General features: G+C 31.2%; 1 protein-coding gene across 1 annotated transcript; it reads right to left on the reverse strand.

Moving 5' to 3' along the window:
• Positions 1 to 2,102: 2,102 nt before the first annotated feature.
• LOC120070742 (protein IQ-domain 26-like) lies at positions 2,103 to 4,302 on the reverse strand. Its single transcript, XM_039022613.2, has 3 exons — positions 3,278 to 4,302; positions 3,007 to 3,207; positions 2,103 to 2,913 (listed from the first exon to the last, which is right to left on the reverse strand). The coding sequence occupies exons 1-3, from the start codon at positions 3,671 to 3,673 to the stop codon at positions 2,242 to 2,244; spliced, it is 1,269 nt and encodes a 422-aa protein (XP_038878541.2). The 5' UTR covers positions 3,674 to 4,302; the 3' UTR covers positions 2,103 to 2,241.
• Positions 4,303 to 18,898: the final 14,596 nt, after the last annotated feature.

The raw sequence follows: 18,898 nt of genomic DNA on the forward strand, positions 1-18,898 counted from the left end.
ACATTGTGGTGGTAATTGCAATCATACCCTTAAATTTTTATTGGTAAAAATTGAGCTCTAAAACTTATAGAAATATTCTAATAGAACACTCAAATTTATACTAGTTGTAGAAATTGGACCCCCAAATAATAACAACTTATTTGAGGATTCAATTTTTTTCATTTCAAGACTGAATTTCTACAACTATCATAGTTAGAAGGTCTGATTTTAACATTTATATAAATTTGAGGGGTATAATTATAACTACCTATACTTTAGGTGGTTTTTACAATTTACTTTTAACTTAAAAAGATAAAAACATGCAAATTTTAGAATTATTGTTCAACAAAGACAATTCCATTGCATAGTTTATTTTCCACTTTATCACCTCTTCCTCTTTCTGTTCACATTTCACAAATTAATGCAATATTTTGCATAATCATTTGATTCATTACAACTTGAGGTGAATTACAACTATCATTAAAATTTAAGAACCATATCAATCCTACCCAATCAAAACTAAGTATCTTAAAGTTAAAAGACTTCTTCTATAAGCAGTCTTGGAAAGAAAGATTTGAGTACTTATACTTTATTATTATTATTTTAGTGTTTTTAGAGTCAATCAATCAAAGAGTTGGTTAGTTTGTTATGTACAGTATAAAATGTATGCGATAGAGTTAAGAAAAGAGTTAATATTACGAAAGATGCGATGAATATGTGGGGGAATGGATTGAGAAGGGGTTTGGCTAAAACTTCCTAGGATTGCGTTCATGTTATCCGATCATGCTACACACATACAACAGCAAATCATTTCTCAACACAAATGCTACGGCTTTTAGTTTTAGAACGCATGCGATATATGCGATGATGTCTATGGGACTTACACATAAGCCTCTATTCTTGTCTATACGATGATGATTGGCATACACACATACAAGGCGCTCGCATATTACCATAACCTATCTGTAGGGTGCATGTGATGCATGTTGACAAACAAAGCTTATCTCTAAGTCCCTATCTTTTGCTTATGCAGATCTAATCTTGCTCTCTCGAGTCTAGATTCTAACCTAATTCTCTCAAGTCTTATGTTCTCCAATAACATAGATAAAAAAGAAAGAAAGAATTTATCGTATAACAAACTATATTTAGATATTTAAATGAATGATATACGGTATGGAACATATACTTAAATAATTTTTTAAAATTTTGGGGGTTGTTTTAGTTGAGTGGTTTTTGGGACTAGTGATGCCTTTTGTTTCCATTGTTCTTTCTCAATCTAAACCCTAATCATTGTTAAACCTCCCCGTCAAATTTGGCTCAAATAATTGGATTTCTCCGAAAGGGAAAAAGAAAAAAAAAAAATTCAAACTCTGATTTGATTTGACTGTCCCCTTTTGCCTTATTCCTCAACCTTGCAGAATCCACTCACTATGATGTTCAATTATTAATCTCACAGTTCGAAATAAGCACAATTGTCATATGAGAGGATTAGTCATCACAAAATTTATAGTTTGAATTCTCTATTCTCAATTATATTTAAATAAAATTATTATAGTTCTCTATAACAATCTTAGTCTTTGATTTTCACTTTCAAAACATCACAAAAATTTGAAAATTGAAAGATAATTTTTTAAAATTTTATTTTAAAAAATTAGTTAAGAACACAACTCTATGTATTTAAGTAAGATGCAATTCCTTTTAAGAAATTATTACAAGTGTGACATAAATACATGTTTGGTTACCTCCCTTCTAAATTTGGTAAAAAAAAAATCATGGACTATTATCTTTAAAAAATTCAAATAATAAAGAACAATTCAACTACTCTTAAAATTTTAAATTGTAAAAATTACTATGGTTAGTTACAATTAACCCTTCAATCTTCATTAATTCGAGACCTCGATTTTAGAGTTCGACATTGTAATTATATTTATGCAAAAAAATTTAGTTGATAATACTCACTCAAATTGGTTAAATATTTTGGACTAAAATGAAATAAAATTCAGAATATCAAAACTAAAATGAAATTTTGATATAAAAATCATTAGACCCTTCTAAATTAATATTAAACACAAATTAGAAAGGTAAGAGAGTTGAGTTTAAAACAGGGGTGTTAGAGAAATCTGTGGAACTGGAAGAAACAAGATCCATTAAAAATCTAATCTAAACCACTTGCATTACAGTTTGATTCAATGATGTAAATTACAAATTCTAACGAAACTGGGAAGGGAATTAATGAGAGAGAAGTTCAAGAATAAAAATTGTTCATAATCTTCTCTGCAAATTGTTGAATTCCGATGGCCTATCCAGTTTGCTCATCACTGCGTTCTTGAAATTAATGGCTTCTTGAACTTGAGAACAAGATCTCTGCATTTTAACCCCACTAAGACTGCTTCTCGATTCCATCAATTCATTCAGCGAAACCCTTTTCTTCGATCCCAGCTCCGGCCTCTGTTTCGGTGCACTCTGAGACCTCAATTTCGCCTTAAATGATTGTGTATTCGCCATGTAATTCGGAAAATTCAAATACCCTCTGAAGAAATTCTCGCCGCACATACTCTTCGCCGGCGTCGGAGGACCGTTCGATCCACCGCCAGAGCTCACAAATCGTGGAGTGCTCTGCGCCGTCGAGATCAAACGCCAGTCGTCGCCGCCGCACCAATCAGAGTCATGGAAATTTCGGCAATCTGGGATCTGCAAACGCGACGGAGTCCGGCAAGGGAGTGGAGATGAGAGAGTTTGGTGAAATGGGTCGTCGCTTAATTCCGATGCTGACGTGTTCGTCCGGCGTGACCAGGATTTGGGTCGGCCGGTGTCGATTTCCACGATTTTGGGGCTTTCTTCCATTGCTGTGAATGTTGTGTTATCTAATGAAGCAGAGAGTCTTCTGCTGTGTACTGAAGCTGTATGTTCGCTTTTTGTGTCATCAAATCTCTCCTAAATTCAATTTCATTTGGGGGTTTTAATATCAATTCAGCAAAACAAAAACAGTGATGACAAATTGTAAATAAGGTTTTTTTCAGTGTTCACCATTGATTTTCTGGCTCGGATTTCAAGTCTTGTTTCGTCGTTTATGAATCTACGAGTTCTCTGAGATCGAACGGTAGCTTGAGCTCTGATTAAAGCTTGCATACTATGAAGAGTTGCTGTTGCTTGTTTACGAACTAAATATCCTCTCACAAGCGCTTGTAATTTCACCAATCCTTTCAAAGCTCTCAGTCCTTTCCTCGCCTAATTTCACCCAATTGTTAAGGAAAAACAAACAGATGAAGCTAAATCATTTACTCACTCACTCACTTACCAGATATCCTCTGAAGCAAGTTTGAATCTTAACAGAGGCCCATCTTTCCCGTCCGCCGCCGAACATGGTGCCTCTCCCGTGGCTGGTTAACCGGACTACTGCCACGGCGGCTTGTGCTGCAGCAACCGCGGCGTCGGCTGCAGCGGCAGTGGCTGCAGCTACTGCTATTGCGTGTTTGCTCTGTTCCTTCTCTGTTTCCGAGTAGAACGATTTCAGCCAAGCGGCCTCCGCCGCTGATAAATTCGGCGGTATTGTCGCCGGATTGTTGCAGAGTTCGGCGTCGCCGGTGGTGGGTTTTTTCTCCTTGTTGTTGCCGGCGTTGGAAATTTCTCTTTTGGTTTCTTTGTCTCTCTTAATCCCAAATAAGTTCTTGAACCATCTAGTTGCCTTCCCCATTTTTCTCAGCTGCAGAGGAAGATAAGAAGAAGAAGATGAAGATGAAGTTAAAAACAGAGGAAGATATAAATATTTTTTATTTTTTTATTTTGAAAAAGAGAGGAAAAAAAACTGGAAGAAAATGTTAAGATTCTTTGAATGTTATAAGATAGATATCTTTATCAATGGCAGATTCGAAAGCTTTTACATTTCTGAGAAAAAAAAAAGGTTTCTTTTTTTTCAAATTATGAAAACTAAGGGTTTTTTTTTTTTTCAAATTATAAAAACTCGTATTGATTGTTGAAGAATGAAATATATAATTAATAATATTATTTACTTATATCTCGGGAATCTCTTGAGGGAATATTTGTATATCTTAATATTTGAAATTTGGTAACGGTAGGGGAATTTTAATTTCATGTGTTTGAATAAATATAATATAATGTAACACAAGCCTGAGAAGATGATGTGGAAAAATCCAAAAGATGATTTGATTTGAAATCAGAGTGTTTATTTTTAAAAGAAGAAATAAACAAATTTGTAACTAGTGGTAAGTACAAGTAAACAAAAGAGAAATACATCAAGGAATCACATTCTAAAAATTTAAAAAGAAAAAAAAAAAACCAAGAGAGAGAATTAGATATAAGAATGTAGGTAGATTAGATTGAAAATGGATTTAAAACGGGTCGATAATAGGTTAAAAAAATACTTTTGGTCTCTAAAATTTAATAAGAATAACTATTTAGTCATTAAATTTTTGTTTGTAACGATTAAGTCCTTCAATTTCAATTTTGTAACAATTTAATGCTTGAACTTTGGTATGTAATAGTTTAGTTGTAGCCAAATCGAACATAACTCAATTAGCATATAAGTATGTTAGTAAGACGAGCTCTATGGTTGAAATCTCTCTACCTCTAATTGAACTAAAAAAGGAGTTCTTGTACTTTTAAATTTGTAACAATTTAATCTACACAATACAACAAATTAATCAAAATTAAATATCGATTTTTATTATTTTATAATGTAGATTTTGTATTTCATAAAATAGTTTATTGGTTTATTTATGCAAGAAATTCCATTAAATCTTAATACTAATTTCTACAATATAGACCAAATCGTTGCGAATTTAAAGCACATGAATTAAATTGTTACATAATAAAGTTTCGAAACTAAATTGTTAAAAAGTTAACAGACTAAATTATTACAAACCAAAATTCAGTGACGAAATTGTTACTTTTATGAAAGTTTAGAGATTAATCTGGATAATATGATATCAAATTTATTTTTTATCTTGTTGTTTAAATTTTTGAATTAATCAATAATTTAACATAGTATCAAAGTGGAAGATGGGTAACTTAATTAAAATATTTTCATTTTAATTTTGGATGGAAATTAGTTTGATATGAAAAAATGTGGGAGAGATTTAATTAATTAATTAATTTATTTATTTATTGAGATTTAAAAAGGGGTAAAACAAAAGATGTTATTAGTAAAAGTGTTTTGTGTATATTTTCTGTCAACTTTATGGAGCGACGTGCCGTTGCAAAGGAAAAATACAAAGGCAAGCCTTGAGAGTACTGTCGTCTTGTGAATTCCCTCTATTTTTATTTTTCACTTAACTTTTAATATATATATATATATTTCTAAATATTACAAATGTTAATGTTTATTTTTATTTGATTTTCCAGCCATAAAATACCAAATCCAAATTCACTACTTAGTTCTAATTTTTACTTTATGTTTGTTTTGACTTTGAACTCAACCTCGAATCAAAATATAAACCAATGAAAAGTAATTTTTACTTTTTAGCATGCGTCCCTAATTGATATATATATGAAATTGTTAGTTAATATGGTAGGGTAGAGGAATTTGAATCACAAATTTTTGGTCGTTAACGTGCTAGTTTAACTATACTTGCTTTGACTTGAAATTTTTAACTTTATCTAATTAGTACATGTAATGTTATGGCCATTGAAACAAATAAATTTAGTAACCGCTTTCAAGAGCTTATAGATTAGTAGTAACAGGCTGTCTCCTCTTAGAATCTTGAGATATTATAGATAATTGATGAATTCAATGGGTAACAAGGAGATTTTTGAGATTGGTTTGATTGCAATGGAAATTAAATTGCATAAATGTAAATGTGTAATTTAAAGCGAGAATTTGATTTGATTAAAGGATTAGTTTAGGGAAATCGAAATCTACTCATCTACTTGATTGTTTATCGAACACTAAGGGAGTGCTACTTGCCTGGTTTTATTATTAGCTTGTTTGCTCGAAAGACCGAAGCTAAATGCCCTAACACACTAATTAATTTCTTGCTTAGTCTATATGCTCAATAGATCAGTTTCGATAGCGGCCTAATCAATTTAATATATGCATTAATCCTAGGTAATCTAGCCAAAACAGTTTGTAATTTTAATAGCCTAAACTATTAATTGATTCAATTCTCGATTTTTGTTAGTCATGCTATGCCATAAAAGAATTATTCTAGATAACTTGAAATTTAATCACAAGCATACACTAACCTATGCCCTATTGAGATTCAAATACTTAGATGCATTCTTCTATAGCAAGCCAAGAAAACACAATAGGTGATCAAACCGTAAGTGATTTCTAAGCATAGAAGCTAAGTTTAATCAACAACAAATAAAACTCAACAACAACTAGAACTAAATACGAGTCTTACAACCAAGATTTAATAAGTTCTAATCCTATCCTAAAATAGGAAAGACTTACGTTAACCACTCATGATATGTTAAGATGAAGTTTTATATTGAATGAATGCAAGAAACAAAAAAATAGAGGTTAAGAATGCAAATTATAGAGAAAATCGAGTGGGAGGCACCAAATAAAGGAATGAATAACCTAAATCGATATATATATATATACACAGCATCGCAATGCTGGAGGCCTTTGTCGAAGCACAGAGGGGAGGAGGGGGATGGAGCGCTCAACACGCCCTAGCAGGACTTTTTCTTCCATCAATGTTTGGAGTACCAGGGCGCTGCGATGCTACACCAATTAGGCAGCATATGGAAAATGTGGCTTGTGAGGCGTAGCTACGCCAAATATTAAGGGCATTTTCGTAATTTATTTTCTATCTTCATGATTGATGCTTTGAAGCTACATTTTGGTTTATTTTCGCTATGTTTCAGTTCCAATGGTCAAATCTACCTTTTAGTCGCAAAATCATAGGATAAATATGTAAAATTCTAGAACGAGCCCAAATTAAGCTGAGAAAAGTAACATATTTTCGGTACTCACAGCCACTCCTTGTACTAACTCAAGTATTAGAATATAGTAGACTTAAAAGTCAGAACCACACTAGTGAAATGATGTCTTACGTAATTCAGTTAAGAAGATATTTACTAAAAGTAATGAAAATATTGATTAATCTTTAACATGGATATTACGCATGAATGTATAGTTGAATCTTAAGTAATAGACGAATAAAATACTCGATTAGGGCGAGGATTGAAAATTGGTATAAAAATTAGAATTGAGAGAAAAGAGGGGTTTGTTTCGTTATCCCCTTTTTCTGTGGAAAGTCTGAAAGACAGGTTAAAAGATGATAATAAAGGTTGATATATAATAAGAATGTACTTTATCCAGAGCCTTGTCATTTCAATTACATCCTTTTCAAACAAACCCACATTTTCAATTTTTTATTTTTATTTTTTTATTATTACTGTGTCTACTAAATTAAAATTACCAATTTATTTAAATAATTTAATAGAATATGCTTTTTCTTCACTTCTCTTCTCATTCGTATGTTTCACGGGAAACTATGTTGTTTGGTTTGGTATTTTATTTATGATCAAAAAGAGAATAATATGTTGGGTTTTGAATTGATAACCTCGCATTGGGAGCATCATTTTTTTTTTTTTTTTTTTAAGAAAATATTACTATTGTTATTTATTTATTTATTATTATTATTTTTGAGATGATGTTGATGATGTAATTTTTCTTCCTCTTTAACCGTTCCCATTATTGGTCAATGTTTTCACACACCACCACGTTGTTTCATAATACATTCCCTTCATTTTCTATCATTTTTTTTTTGCGTCAAAATCACTATTTTAAATTCATTTTCTTAAATAAATTTTCATTAGGGTTACCAAACATTTCACATGTTCCAAACACATCATTATCTTTTGTGTAACAATGAGCTTGGCTATGTTTTTACTTTCTTTTTTCTAGTTAAATTAGAAATTTAGACATATCTTCAGGTTGGTGTATATTTCATTCCATAACTTTTGATTCAATCCTTAGTTTCTTAAAATTTTCAAATTAATATGCAATGAAAACAATTAGAAGATAATTAACATATTTTAGTCTCTAACATTATTTGTGTTTGAACATATTTTGAAGAGGTAAACTCAAACATCTATCGTTGATGTACACATCTCCAACTGCCATTTCTGGTTTGGCTTCTTTTCCTAGAAACATCATCCAACAACTCTATACCAATTTGATATAGCATATTTGGGTATTAAGCCACATTCATGGCCAAACAATGAAAAGTCATGCCTTGAGATGATGAAAGATCAATCTATAGAGAACAAAGGTTCTGTTCAGTTGAATAATCAAAAGTTTCCTATTACAAATCCTAAAGTGGCTATTTACAAAATAAAATAATAAATAAATAAATAAATAAACAATTAACTAGTTAATTCTAAAATACAAATGAAATATTTATTATTTTAAATTAACAACTAAATTAAATATTGACTAAAGTATATTAATTATCCTATAGTTCTCTTCATCCAGTCATTGACATATTCGATATTGTGGAGGGTTATCTTAAGCAAGGTTCAAAGTCCACATATGAAGATGAACCTAAGCCCAAATGAAAATAGAGGTATGCATGGAGGTTCGTACATCTAAAAAGAAAAAGTCAAACTCTCGAATTTTGGACCGGCCAATTGGCTCATGGGTTTCACCAAAAGCAAAATGATCGAGTTGAGTTTCTCACTGGCGCTCTACAAGAGCCACACCCATTCTGACATTACTGACATTCACATAATCTCAAGCGGGTGTTAGATGTGACCTTATAAATTGCCTCATATCATCAATGCAAGAAATTCTAAGTAAGTAATTCTCTTTGTGCTTAGCTGAGCTAAATACTACTCTTTATACTAACTTAGACATCGAAGTGTATTTGACTCAACACTACACCAATTCGAGTACTTTCACGCATGTCAGCTTTAACGATGCGTCTAGACTATAGAAGCGAGCCAAAGGAGTGCTTAAGGCCCACAAAAACAAGTTTCCCATGTCAACAGATACTATTTTAAATGAATTAATTTACTAGGGTAAAATTGGATGAATATTGTAGGTTTGATAAATAATTAGTAAAATAGTGTAGATCTGAAAGTAATTAAAGAAATACTGTAGTTTTGAGATTTGATCGGTACAATTTTTTTTTTTAAAAAAATTGATGTAGGTCGAGGGTTCAATACTCGACTTCCTCTTTGTTGAGTGTTCAAAATTTGACCAACAATCATCGAGTTTCGAACACTCAATTTTTTTTCCTTTTTCTTTTTTATTTTTTAATATTACTCCTTTACCAGTTAAACAAAGTATTTTTTTTTTAATATTAATCCTTTACCTTCCCTAAGAAAGTATTTAATCCTTTACCTTCTTGAACAAAGTATCTTATCCAAATTTACTGTTCTATTTCTTAATAAGAATACCCTTATATTTCTTAATAATAAGTAAAATTAATTCCAAGAGACATCATAGAAAAGAACAAATTATCTTTTTTTTTTCCCACATTACAACTATGATTCGTAATTGAAAAATAATAAAATGTAAATAAAAATGTTCGTATCAATACAACAATTTAATGTTTCTCATTTATTTGAAAATAATAATAAAAATTAATGTGTCCCACAAGGCAAACGTCGTCGATTTCTAGCTAGTTGTCATCGTCGACTTTGAATTCTAGGTTGCTCTGGTTCCTCTTGATATTGCTTGATAGCTTTTGTACATCTGCAGACATTTCATAGTATAAATATTCGTTATGCTCTCCACGCCCATGTCCATGCATGTATGAAGATGATAGACCGACCTTTGAATCATAATATACTAAATCAAAAGGTGGCATCATCATCATCGGACTAGCATAACCAGTCTGGTTCTGCGTGTGTCATAGGTGGCAATTCTTCCACATTGTGATTGACCTCAGTGAACTCATCTTCTTTTACTCGAGCACGTCCCCTACGCCTAGGAACTAGTGGAGGAGCAATATGTATATTGTAAATATAATGTATCTCCTCCGTATAGCTCTCATTATTACTGCATATAGTAAGGACCTGATTTGGATCATTTGTAATATCACAAAGACGACTATTGTTTGATCTCTGTGAATTATACAAAAAAAAGACAATATTTAAAATATAATTTAAATTAAAAATAATTAGACAATATTTAATTATATACAAGATGACCCACAATTTCTCCCAGACGAGTAACGTAGCGCTTTGTAATAATATGTACCAATTCATGTAATTTTGAGTAGCATTCCTATCAAATTACCCAGTTGGATACTCCGTTGCAATAAACCTTGCAAGATGTGTCATCGCACTTCAAATGTATAACTTTTTCAGACCAATCTCCAGTTCTTAGGTCGATTATGCAGTAGAGGTTCAGTATTGCATTCTGATGGGACATCCTATTGGAGACCAAATTATCTGATCCCTTGTTAGGAAAATGTCACTCATCGATGTGAAAATATATGAGAGGGTTTATTGTTTGCCATATATGTTGACCATTTGTACAGAAATTGGGCAAAGTGTCAATGACAACTTTGTAAGGCTCCCAAATAATCTGAAATATAAAATATTACATTAAAAGTATTGAAGATAGGTATATTAAAAATATGTATAAAAAATCCAATTGGGTTCAGTATTCATGTGCATGATCAGGTTGAAGTATATCAAATATGTATCTATATAGACTAACTACATGTGTAACTGACCTAGTTACACAAAATTTGTCTCTCCACCTATATTATTAAATTAATATTTTAGATTTTAAATTAACTATATCAGTCATATAAAAATATTAAATTAAATTAAATTTAAATAGCATACCAAGAACCGTAGGCTCGTCCAACTAATTGATCATCATTCACATATTGGAGTTGTGGAGCTATTGCTGGAAATCGTTCCAAAGTCCATAATTGCAAAAGTATCAAAGACACAACGATTTCACGAACGTCAGATTTTGTTGTTTTGCATAGCTGTCTATACAGTCATGCCAAACATGCTCCACCCCAAGAATATTATCCTATGTCATAGAGGTTGGCTAACAATGGCAGGAATATCAAGTGCACGAAGTGATTTGATTTGTCAGAAAACAGACTTCCACCCATCATCTGCAGTATATATGTTCGTGTATAGATCATGACAGCTTCCTCATCTGCATCATTAGCAAGCTCACGAAATTGTGTCCCTAATCATGTTAAACTTAACTTCGATCATTTTATTTTATTAGCAGGTGGGACTACATCGAGTAACAGTTGACAAATATTCAGCCAATTATTATCATTTGTAAACAACATAAATCCCAAACATTTGTCAACCATTTTCTTAAAAAAAAAAAAATAGACAATACATTACTAATTATTTTACCAATGATCAAATTTAAATATAAACAAAAACAAACAAAAATATTAAAAATATTAAAAATATTAAAAAAAAAACTAACAAAAAAAACATTGAACATCAAATTTAAATACTAATATTATAAGAAATATATAATAAAAATTCACTCAAGTTAATAAATTTGTATTAAATAACAAAAAAAAATACTAAAATTTTTAAAAACAATACTTAAAAATAGAATATTATAAAAAACAAACAATATATTACTAATTATTTTACTAATTATCAAACTTCAATACAAACAAAAATATTAAAATATTAAAAATATTAAAAACTAATAAAAAACATTCAACATCAAACTTAAATACCAAAACAATCGAATATTTATAAGAAATATATATAATAAAAATTCAATATAATTAATAAATTTGTAATAAATAACAAAAAAAATACTAAACTTTTAAACAAAAAAAAAACAATACTAAAAAAAAAAATAGAATATTATAAAAACAAACAAACAATACAAACTCATTATTTTATTAATTATCAAACTTAAATACAGAAAAAATAACTAAAATATAAAAAAATATTAAAAATGTTAAAAAACCAATAAAAAAAACTTTGAACATCAAACTTAAATACTAAAACAATAGAATATTATAAAAAATAATATATAATAAAAAAATTTGTATAAAAAAAACTAAACTTTTTAAAATGCACTAGTACTAGAAAAATATAACACTAATACTAACAAAATCTAATATTATTTAAAATACAAAAAAAAAAACATTAACATGGTAAATCTAATATAATACAAATAAAAATATTAAACTATAAGGAAAAAACTTCTAACATTAATATATAAATATTATTGAATTCAAAGACTATTAAAAAAAGTTAACATGATAAATCTACTAACATCATATATAATTAATATTCAAAAACTAATAATATAAGGAATTAAAATGGTATATCTAGCATAATATAAATATAAAAAAGTATTAAAAACAAAACACTAGTAAAAAGTAAACTCATATATTCAATAGTGGTTTAACTATTTTTTTCCTCAAAGTGACAATGGTCCATATTTTCTTTGTTATTTGTTATCCGACAAAAAAACTAAGAAAAAATAGAATATTATGAGAATATGAATCTATAACCTATTTCTAATTAAAAAAATTAGGAATTTAGTTGAATGAACTTCACCTTTTTTTTTTTTTTGGTTCTTTGTTTCTCAAATAGTAATAAAAACTATATATATAAAAAATATAATAGTATAAGAATAGTAACAAAATTTATAATTATTTTTAAAAAATTAAAATTTAGTAGAGTGAGTGTACAAATCTCACAATTTGATAGGCGAATGTGGGAAAAAAGAGAATTTAGTAAAATTTTTGGGAGAAGAAGAAGGAAAAAGTTGATTCGAGATACAAAAAGGCAAACATTACAAGAATTTTGGTAATTCTCGACGACATTAATCTCGACGACCAAAAAACCGTCGGCGGTTTCTACCACTCCCAATGGTCCAGAAAAGGGGTTGAGATAAAAATTTAATCCTGACGGTCCACAAATAGACCGTCGGGCTTTTTAATCTCTCCCGAAGGTAAGCAAACACCGTTGGGTATTCTGGTTTAAAACCGATGTTTACTACTCGACTGTCGAGTGCGGTGTGCAGAATCTATTTTGATTTGTTAAGCTCACCTGATGGTAAGCACGAAAGTGTCGGCTTTTCATAATAAAGGCCAAAGAATCCATGCAATCGTCTTGATTTTAAGTTCTAAAATAAATATTAAAAAGGTTTTATGGGAATTGGGGAATCATTGGCCGACGGTGAGACAAGAACCGTTAGGATATGTCGAACTCTCGACGGTGTTTAGTCGACCGTCGAGATTTCTAAGAAATATAAAAATATTTTTTTGGGAATTTGGGAAAGTTCCCCCGATGGTGGTGTCAAAAAATCGTTGCGCGTGCCTGTTACGTCCAATGGTTTTGAGCGATCGTCGGTTGTTATTGTATTCTCGACTGTGTTCAGTCAACCGTCAAGGATTCTAATTTTTTTTTTAGGAATTGGTGATTTTCTATCGACGGTCGTGTCAGAAAATCATCGGGCTTGGTAAGTTTGGCCGACGGTTTGGAAGTGACCGTCAGGATTGGTCACACATAACCCGACGGTTGCAGACAACCTCAGGAAAAATGTGATTTAAATCCCCGATTCTTCTTCTTCCCTCTCTCATCGATTTGTCTTCTTTTTCTTCTTCCTCTCACCGTCTTCCGCCATTCATTCCCTTCTCGCTGTCCATTTGTCCCCTCTAGCAGCCGTTCTCGTCCATTCGTTCCCTCTGGTAGCCGTCTGTTCGTTCCCTAACCGTCCGTTCGTTTCCTCTGGCAGCGGTTCCCTTCTCATTGTCCATTGTCGACCGTCCGTTGGTCTGCTGTTCATTGGTTCCCCATCTTGCCCGTTGGTTCGTTCTCTCGCCATTTGTCGTTGTCTCCGGTTTCCCCCTTGCTGGAAAGGTAACTCTTTTTTACTTATTTATTTGATGTTCTTGGTATTCTTGATATTGAGTACCACCATAAACAAATGGTTAATTGTAATGATGTTAGTGATTTTTTAAGTAGAAATAAATTGGTTGGAATTGGATGTTGAGTTTTTGTCTATTAGATGGTTGATTGTAATGTAGATTTGTTGTGGATCATAGAATGAGGGTACTCTGTTAGCTAAAGAACAATTCGATTTCGTATCATGTGATTTGCTCTATTTCTGTAGATAGCCAATGGACTATGGTAGTTTTTTTCTTGCTAAATTTCTCAATAAATGAATTTGTGCTAATAACTTAGGATATTCGAGTTAGTTTATGAGGCGATTCGATTAACTCTATAGAATAGTTTAGCGTTGAGAATAAGGGATGTTTTCTGTATTCTTTAGTTTCTCTTTCTTTATTCTTTCTGTGTTTGTATTTCTATATTTTGTTGTTTGAGGAATCTCCCTCCGTTACTCCTGTAGTTTATTTAGTGCAATATGTTTCTATTCTTTGTGATACAATCTTAGATAATTTTGTCTAGGTCTTTGAACATTGATTTTGTCATTTTTGGGTTGTTGAACTACCTATTCTTCATACATATATGGAGCTAAACATTATCAATTCTTATGATAGGACTTCAGCTAGCACTATCATAAGAATGATAGCACTAACATTGATTTTTTCATCAATTTGGCTTCAATTGTAAATCTCTATCTGAGTGGATATCATTTGGTTTTCTTTACAATAATTTGGCTTCAATCTCTAGGACTTCAACTAGCATTTTGAAACTATCTCCAAACATCTCAAGCCTTTATAATCTTAGATCTACTTTTATAAGAGCAAATTGTATAGGATCAAAAGAGGAATAAGGATATATTTAGGAGTGATTCTAAAATAGTTAAAATGACTTTTTTCATTTTCAAAATCACACTTAAACGTACTTTTAATCATTCAAAACCACGAACAAGAAGTAAATGAAATGAAATTAAAAGTTAGAAATTGGAACTATATGTTCTAATATAACTAATTGTCTAAATCATATTTGTTCAATTTATCGCATATATTATTAAGAATGGATAAAGAGTGGATTAATATTAGGAACAAGTTATCAACTGAACATGCAGAAGGAGTATATCGATTCCTTGATGTTGCAAAATTTCATGTTAATAAGTCAGGAAAAACAAGATGTCCATGTAGAAAATGTATGAACGCTAGGTAGGAGCCAATAGATGGAGTTGAACGACATTTATTCATTAATGGAATTTCTCCATCTTATCATCAATGGATATATCATGGAGACCTAGTCGACTTGTCTAGGGGATACAATAGTAACACATCTCAATCGACACATGATGATGGATTAAGTACGACAGAGATGAATGTTATAGATGAAGAAAATGAAATTTTGAATATTATAAATGATCAACAGTGTCCAATAGCTGCTGTAAATGAAGAAGAAAACGAGGATGAGATGCAGACCAATGCCCAAGAAAGAGATAATAATTCAAGCTTATTTGAAGACTTAATGAATGAAGCACGTAACCAGTTGTACCCTGGTTGTACAAATTTCTCGTCATTGTTGTTCTTGGTGAAGTTGATGCATATTATGGTTCTTAGCGGTTGGACTAACAAATCGTTTGATTTGTTACTTGAATTGTTAAAAGAAGCATTTCCTGTTGGAGCATTTATACCTAGTTCATTTTATGAAGCTATAAGAAAATTACGTGACTTAGGACTTGGTTATGAGTGTATTCATGCTTGCAAATACGATCGCATCATATATTGGAAAGAATTTGTTGATTTGGAATAGTGTCCAGTATGTGGTGAATCTCGATACAAAGTTGAATTTGGAAAAAGTAAAAAGATTCCACATAAAATTTTATAGTTAGTTAATGTTGAATCTGTAAAGTATAGTTAATATTGTTATCCTGAAGTTGAGTTTGAATTTTATTTTATGCTAAATTAGATGATTGTGTATGTGTTGCTATCCTGCAGTTATGGTAACAACATAAACGTATAGGTGTTCAGATGGTTTATATATTACGACTGAGAATAAGTTTAGGAATGGGGGGAGGGGATGTTTCAGTTGATTGTGTTAGTTAATTTGTTTTAGTTAGTTTTTTTTATTGTATAAGTTAGTTTGTTTAAGTTGATTGTGTAAGTTAGTTTGTTTATTACCATTGAGAATAATTTTGGGGGGTGGGGGGTGTTTCAGTTGATTGTGTAAGTTAGTTTATTTCAGTTGATTGCATATCTATTTTAAGTACAAGTATGCTAAGTTTAAGTTATGATTGAGTTGGTTTGTTGGTTTGTTTATGATTAAGTTCTTGGTTTATAGGTTTGTTATGATTGAGGTAACTTAGTTTGTTTAGTTGAGATTGGTATATTATTGAGCATTAAACTTATTTAAATTTGTATTTTGTAGGTATTTGGAGATTTTTATTGAAGATACATCTCTAGCAAGAAGCGTATTTAAGTTTTACATTATTATCGTATAATTGTGGATGTTAGAACTCGTGGATTAAGGTTGTACATTCAAACGTGTTTTAAATATATTATTAATCTATTATGGATATTTACTTCATTTTGGAAATCTTAATTTAGTTGATTAATATTTATAAGATTGAAACAGGTATGACATTTGGAAAAAAAAAAACATAAACAGATTTAAAGAGGTATTTAAATCTGTTTATTTATTTATTTCAAGAATTCCCGACGGCAAGGAGTCGGGCAACGAACTCCTGATGGTGACTACATAACGTTTGGATTTAAAGATATCCCGACGGTCTCTATGCACCGTCGGTATAAAGACATTGCCTGGCGGTCACTAATCGTCGGGAGTTAAAGATATCCCGATGGTCTACATCACAGTCGGCCAAAATTGACAAGCTCGACGGCGAAAAACATCATCGAGATAAAAACTAATCCCGACGATTCAAAAGACTGTCGGGCTTATCTATAAATGCCGATGCTCTGCCATCGAGTGAAAGTTTAAATCCTGACAGTCGGAAGTCGGGTTGACCTATAAAATTCGATGACCGACCGTCGAGCGTTGTTCCTTTTTCCTTACGGCTTCCTTTAGGGTCAGGGAAAGGCCTCATTCTTATTCGTCGAGATAATTCTTTTTTCCCTATGGCAGAGCTTCCCAATCGTAAGGAAAGGTTTCCCTGACGACGGTACTCTGACGGTGTTGCCGACGACTTCTTTGCCGTTTGAAAAGGTTACCTCGACGACATTTTTTTACTTATCCCAACGCCCGCGACCGTTAGGATTCAACCAAATTCTTGTAGTAAAAAAGGGAGAACATAATTTGCGAGACGTAAAATTTGAAAGAGAAGAAAAGAGGGGCAGAGAACTATATGACACATAGAGAGGTAGAAGCAGAGAGTAATATGAGGAAAAAAGAGGGAAGAAGATCGATATGAGAAGAGTGAATTGAGAAGTGGGTGGTAGGGTCTTAAAATAGGTAAGATCGAGTGTTGAAAACTCAACCCACAGACAAGTGAAGAATTAAAAGTTACTGATGAAAGGATTAAACACTGCTGAGGTGAGCAAGTGGTCAGAGATTCCGGCAGGCAGTTAGAGATCAGCAGGTTGAGAGTTGAATAGTTTTGTCGAACGTTGAAGTCTCGACCTATGTAGGTCGATTTTTGAAAATTTGACTATTTTTTTTTTTTTTTTTTTTTCTTTTTCTGACTTTCCTTGAGTTTCTAACAAAGTTTGCCAAACTAGAGTAAATCTCTAAATACTTTTATAAATACCATATTTCACTAAATAAAAGTTCTAATTGCAATATTAAAATAAAAGTTTCATTTACTAGACATGGACACAAAATTAAAGTGTAAAACAAGGATTTAAACCAAAGCGACACAAATTTCAAAATCCACCGACTAAACTTATAAAATAACTGTTATTTTCTTTTCCCATACAATATTTTCAAACCTGTCTGGTCTTTATAATCCAAGGACACTTGTTTAAGATTCTGTTCACTCCAATAATATTTGATCATTTTCACACTACTTTACTTACGTAATTGCAAATTTCATTTTTTAGGATCAATGATTGAAAAGTTACACATATAAAGGAGTTAAGAAGTCGCGTTTCATTTCCTTGGATTCAACCTTTTCCGTGAACCCTTGATTTAATCTATATTTTTAATTGAAGACGTGAGGATAAAATTGAATGACCAAAATATGTTTGACGTATTTAAATAATAATACGTATAATTAAAGTATGAATTAGATATATGGGTTAATATTTTATCACAATGAGTTATTTTTATTAGATTGTACTCTATTATGTGATCTAATTAATTAAGGTCCTAGATTTTTAATTGAATATAAAATTAATGGATAAAAACTCATTCTTAGTTAATTAGAATTTAATGGGAACCCTAAAGATTTAAGCAGTTTAACATTAATTTATTTGTGAGTTTGAAAATTTGTAGAGGTCGAAGAAGTGGAAATCAAATAAACCTTAATCGAAAAGGAAGTAACATATTATATGGATTCCAATACAAAACGGCCTCCTACCACATGATATATCACCACTAAATGTAAAAATTTAAATTGATATGATTTTAGAATTTAAAGATGTTGAAATCTTCATTCCAAAATTGTCATTATAGTCTAAAAGCAGAATCATTCAAATTCAAAAGTTAACCTCTTAGTACTCTTTCTTTAGCCCTCAAACAATTCAAGAAGTTGGATATTCTTTTAGCAATAATGTTTAGAGAAAAAGTTATGATATTTCCAAATAGAAACTATGGAAATTATTATTCTCCAGGCTGTCCTTGGAAATTTTGGGAACTCATAGCTTCTAATTTCAGCAATATATACCTCAAACTTTGCTTCTCACCTAAAAGTAAAAAAGCCTTATATCATCAACATCCTCTAGGCTCTCTTTTTTTTGGCTCATTTGCTTTTCTCTATCTCTTATATTGCAATCAAAAAACAAAAACAAGTTGCATTTTGATTTCATCCCTTTTGGTTTCTTTAAATATTTCAACCCCATTTTGGCTAAAATAGAAAAGCCTACACCAAAAAGAATTTAACCCCAAGATAAATATTTCCTATGGAGCAAAGAGAAAGGCAAAGACCCATTTCAACTAA

The sequence above is a fragment of the Benincasa hispida genome, chromosome 2, assembly GCF_027475165.1.
Source record: "Benincasa hispida cultivar pf3 chromosome 2, pf3_genome.v1.1, whole genome shotgun sequence".
Taxonomy (NCBI): domain Eukaryota; kingdom Viridiplantae; phylum Streptophyta; class Magnoliopsida; order Cucurbitales; family Cucurbitaceae; genus Benincasa; species Benincasa hispida.

Coding starts and splice junctions, on each gene's coding strand:
- LOC120070742 (XM_039022613.2), bottom strand. CDS start 3,673: ATGGGGAAGGCAACTAGATGGTTCAAGAACTTATTTGGGATTAAGAGA. Junction 3,208..3,277: donor CTTGCTTCAGAGGATATCTG/GTAAGTGAGTGA, acceptor GGGTGAAATTAG/GCGAGGAAAGGACTGAGAGC. Junction 2,914..3,006: donor TCCGAGCCAGAAAATCAATG/GTGAACACTGAA, acceptor AATTGAATTTAG/GAGAGATTTGATGACACAAA.